General features: G+C 48.6%; 1 protein-coding gene across 1 annotated transcript; it reads left to right on the top strand.

Annotated features, from left to right (window-relative positions):
• The first annotated feature begins 254 nt into the window (after window positions 1-254).
• Window positions 255-3948, top strand: LOC138267268 (somatostatin-1A-like). Its single transcript, XM_069216126.1, has 2 exons — window positions 255-383; window positions 3766-3948. Exons 1-2 carry the CDS (start codon window positions 255-257, stop codon window positions 3946-3948), a joined length of 312 nt encoding a protein of 103 aa, XP_069072227.1.
• The last annotated feature ends 348 nt before the right edge of the window (window positions 3949-4296 follow it).

Genomic DNA, 4296 nt, shown 5'->3' with positions numbered 1-4296 from the left:
TGGGGCCGGTGAGTGCTGGTGAAAACTACAGAGTGGCTTCTAGCTCCAGCTGGATGCCGCGTGGTGATATAGTGCTTTGCTGGGTGACAGCGCCCAGCTGGGTGACAAGGCGCCCCGGAGCTGATATAGCGTCTCTCGGGTGAGATAGCGTCCTGCTGTGTGGTACTGGGTCACTCAGTGCCCTGTTGGTTGCTGTTGGGTCCCGCTGACCCCCTTTGCGCGCCCCCTGCGGTGGGAGCTCCAGACCTACCAGGATGCCGGCGTCTCCTGTCCTCTTGCTGGCACTGCCACTGGCCGCCCTGCTGTTGTCGGGTGCCCATGGTGTGGGCAACGCCGCCACCCTGGCAGACCTCCTGCACAGCCAGGTGCCCGAGAGCAAAGAGGTAAGTGTGTGTGTGTGGGAGGGGGGCGGGGGTGGTTGGGGCTTCGGTGCTTGGAGATGTGGCCCAGCGCCCGCAGCTGCCCACTTTTGAACATGGGAACCCAGAATCGAATCTCGGCTTCCGCTAACATTGTGTGATTCTGGGCAAATCACGAGATGCCAACCACCCTGTGCGTAAAGGAAGGAAGGAAAACATGACCATAGTCTGGTTCTGTTTCAATCGTTTTTAAGTCCTTGGGCAGTTCCGCGCTATATAGCTCCTGCGCCAGGGCAGCAGTCATGGTCTCGGTGCCCAGGTTATATTCCAGATATAGCTGCTGCGCCAAGAATAAGGGCGTCAAGGCGCACCGTCGATATCCTTATCATGGATCGATGGCACTGCTTCTGTGCCAGGGTCTGCGTCCATGGCATGGCTTCAGGGACAGGGGTCCAGACCATGACTACAGTGCCCAGGGTAAGGGCTCTAGGTCGTGAGGGCAGTGCCAGGGGGAGGGGCCACGCTGGCGCTTCAGTGCCAGGGGTGGGGTGCCCAGGGTGAATCTTCAGCTCCTGACTTCACATCAGTGCCAGGACTGGAGGTAACTTTAATTCGCTGGGAAGGAGTGGTGGTTATCGATATAATCTGAAATCCCTGGGGGCTGGGGTGGCCCTTGGGCGGGGTGTTGGTGGGTAGGGGAGGCTTGTCAGAGTGTGACTGCAGCGTCCGGTGTGTACTTTGATGCCAGAGGCAGGGGGTCGATATCCAGGTGTGGGGTTCAATGTCAGGGGTGAGGGCAGAAGGTGTAGAGTAGTGCTGTGGAGTGGCACAGAGTTGAGTGGTTTAGAGTAGAGTGGCGTAGAGTAAAGTGGAGTGGTGTAGAGTAGAATGGCATAGAGTAGAGTGGCGTAAGTTGAGTGGTTTAGAGTAGAGTGGCGTAGAGTAGATCAGAGGGGCATAGAGTAAAGTGGAGTGATGTAGAGTAGAATGTCATAGAGTAGAGTGGCATAAGTTGAGTGGTTTAGAGAAGGGTGGCGTAGAGTAGATCAGAGGGGCATAGAGTAAAGTGGAGTGGTGTAGAGTAGAATGGCATAGAGTAGAGTGGCGTAAGTTGAGTGGTTTAGAGTAGAGTGGCGTAGAGTAGATCAGAGGGGCATAGAGTAAAGTGGAGTGGTGTAGAGTAGAATGGCATAGAGTAGAGTGGTATAAGTTGAGTGGTTTAGAGAAGGGTGGCGTAGAGTAGATCAGAGTGGCATATAGAGTAAAGTGGAGTGGTGTAGAGTAGAATGGCATAGATTCGAGTGGCGTAAGTTGAGTGGCGTAGAGTAGAGGGGCGTAGAGTAGATCAGAGTGGCATAGAGTAAAGTGGAGTGGTGTAGAGTAGGATGGCATAGAGTAGAGTGGCGTAAATTGAGTGGTGTAGAGTAGAATGGCATAGAGTAGAGTGGTGTAGAGTGGCGTAGAGTAGATCAGAGTGGCATAGAGTAAAGTGGAGTGATGTAGAGTAGAATGGCATAGAGTAGAGTGGCGTAAGTTGAGTGGTATAGAGTAGAATGGCATAGAGTAGAGTGGCGTAAGTTGAGTGGCGTAGAGTAGATCAGAGTGGCATAGAGTAAAGTGGAGTGATGTAGAGTAGAATGGCATAGAGTAGAGTGGCATAAGTTGAGTGGTTTAGAGTAGAGTGGTGTAGAGTACATCAGAGTGGGATAGAGTACAGTGGAGTGGTGTAAAGTAGAATGGCATAGAGTAGAGTGGTGTAGAGTAGATCATAGTGGCATAGAGTAAAGTGGAGTGGTGTAGGGTAGATCAGAGTGGGATAGAGTAGAGTAAAGTGGAGTGGTGTAGAGTAGATTGGCATAGAGTAGAATGGCGTAAGTTGCAGTGGTATAGAGGAGAGCGCCATAAGGTAGAGTGGAGTGGTGCAAAGTGTAATGTAGTTGATTAGCATAGACTAGAGCGACGGAAAGTAGTACAGCTGTGTATGTAATAACTAATGCATCAGTCGAGATGACAGATAGGGTGAAAGCAACATAAATAAGAGGCCATATACGCGTGTTAAAAGTAGGAAAGGACATTGCACGTCCCGGAGTAAAATGAAAACGCTTAAAAAAGTTAAAACAAATAGTGTGTTGCAAAAAGATAAGGAAGAACGTGTACTTGGTCCATGCTCCAGGGAGAGCTCACAAGAAATGTAGGCAAGCCTACGGGAGCTAAACAATCAAAAGATTACAAATTAGAGTGACCAGGAGAGTGACAAGGAATACAACTAATGGTTGTAAGGCCACTGAATTGTAAACAATACGTCTTGCAGCATAGTGCTTGTGTTGTGTAGGCGAGACCTAAAAAGGGACCGAGCATGACATTAAAAAAATCTTCCCCTTCAGCATAAGGAAGCTCACTGTCCCTCACTCAGCTACCGCGTACTGTCCCCTGCCCGGTGCGCTTCTGGAAATCATGTGCTAAGAAGCACTTCCGGCAGTGGGCAATGAATGGTATGAGGTTGATGAGCACTAGATATTGGAAGTTCCTTGTTACTACTCAGGGTAAAGGTGGTGCTGATTGGCAGCAGGTAACTCTTTCCACTCGACATCCAGTTCCATGTCGCCAGAAGTTCCATCCATCTTGGGCATGACATCTGGCTGCAGTAACTCAGGATTATCCAAGTTCCGGAAACTTACTCCAACTTCTCACTGTGCTGTTTGCCCACATTTGTGGGAAAGCATGAACTCTACCTGTCCTAAGATTTCTGGGTGGGTTTTATATGATAAACAAAAAAAATTGATTGAACTGCCTTCATGGGAGTTCAGGCAAAGCTCTAAGTAACAGGTGACTAATAATTTTCAGACCTTCCTTTCAGTACGGCTTCTCCAAAGAGTGTCAGAGCAGGACTGAGAGAGTTTGGGTTCTGAGGGAGGTGTGATGCTATGGTTGGAATTTCACATTTGTCCCACCCAAGACTTTGGACCTGATTTAGATTTTGGCAGATGGGTTGCTCTGTCACAACGGTGATCGGTGGCCCGTCCGCCGATATATAATGGGATTTATAATTCGGCAGATGGACTATCGGTCACCATTGTGAGAGTAATCTGTCCGCCAAAATCTAAATCTATCCCTATGTTTCTTTGAGGCTCTTAAAGATCTTTGAGAATTGCGCTGCTCGAGGTTCATTGGGCAGATTTATTGCCATCTCTTTTAAAGGTCTTTTTGTTCTTGAAATCATAATGCTTTAGCCAAGGTGTGTTGAACTATATTTTGTTTCTCTGGCTTTCAACTTAAGTTAGTGTCAAAATGTTTTGATCTCTCGTCACAGTCCTTGAGTCTGCATCAGGGCATAGTCTGGTTATGTTTTTTTTTTTCTTTTTTATTCAAGTTTGGTTGGTGTTATGTTCCCACTTGTCTCTTGCAGGAACTGTCCAGGCTGCTGGTTCTGAAAGCCCTGTCAGATCTTCTGAAGACAGAAGACCAGGCCATCCCAGATGGGCCAGAAGTCCCCAGTGGTGAAGTGGACCTCATGCGCCGGCTGGTGACTCCTCGGGAGAGGAAAGCTGGGTGCAAGAACTTCTTCTGGAAAACCTTCACATCCTGTTAGAAGCATAAGTGGGGTCCACGGCTGCGATCAGATGTTCCAGACCCGTACCACAATACACCCATTTTCCGACCATGGTGTTTCGAGTTAGATGTCACCTCTGCAACTCAACCATTTGGTCTGGTGTCCTGTTTGAAATTGTTTATGTCTTTGTTCTTTATGTCTTTTTGTGATTCTTTGCAAATCTAAGATCCTGGGTATCGAAGAGGTACTCACATCATTGTGATTTGGGATATTTCGATAAAGTGTTCTCACACCTTCAGATGCAATTTTCCTAGAGCAACATCTGACACCTCCATTCATGTCCAACCTTCTCATGCCCTGAGATGTCCCATACATAAGCGTCACTCC

Source organism: Pleurodeles waltl, chromosome 12 (assembly GCF_031143425.1).
Source record: "Pleurodeles waltl isolate 20211129_DDA chromosome 12, aPleWal1.hap1.20221129, whole genome shotgun sequence".
In the NCBI taxonomy this organism is placed as follows: Eukaryota; Metazoa; Chordata; class Amphibia; order Caudata; family Salamandridae; genus Pleurodeles; species Pleurodeles waltl.
Note: the sequence above shows the minus strand (reverse complement) of the source record. Positions and strands in the feature narration are given on the sequence as shown.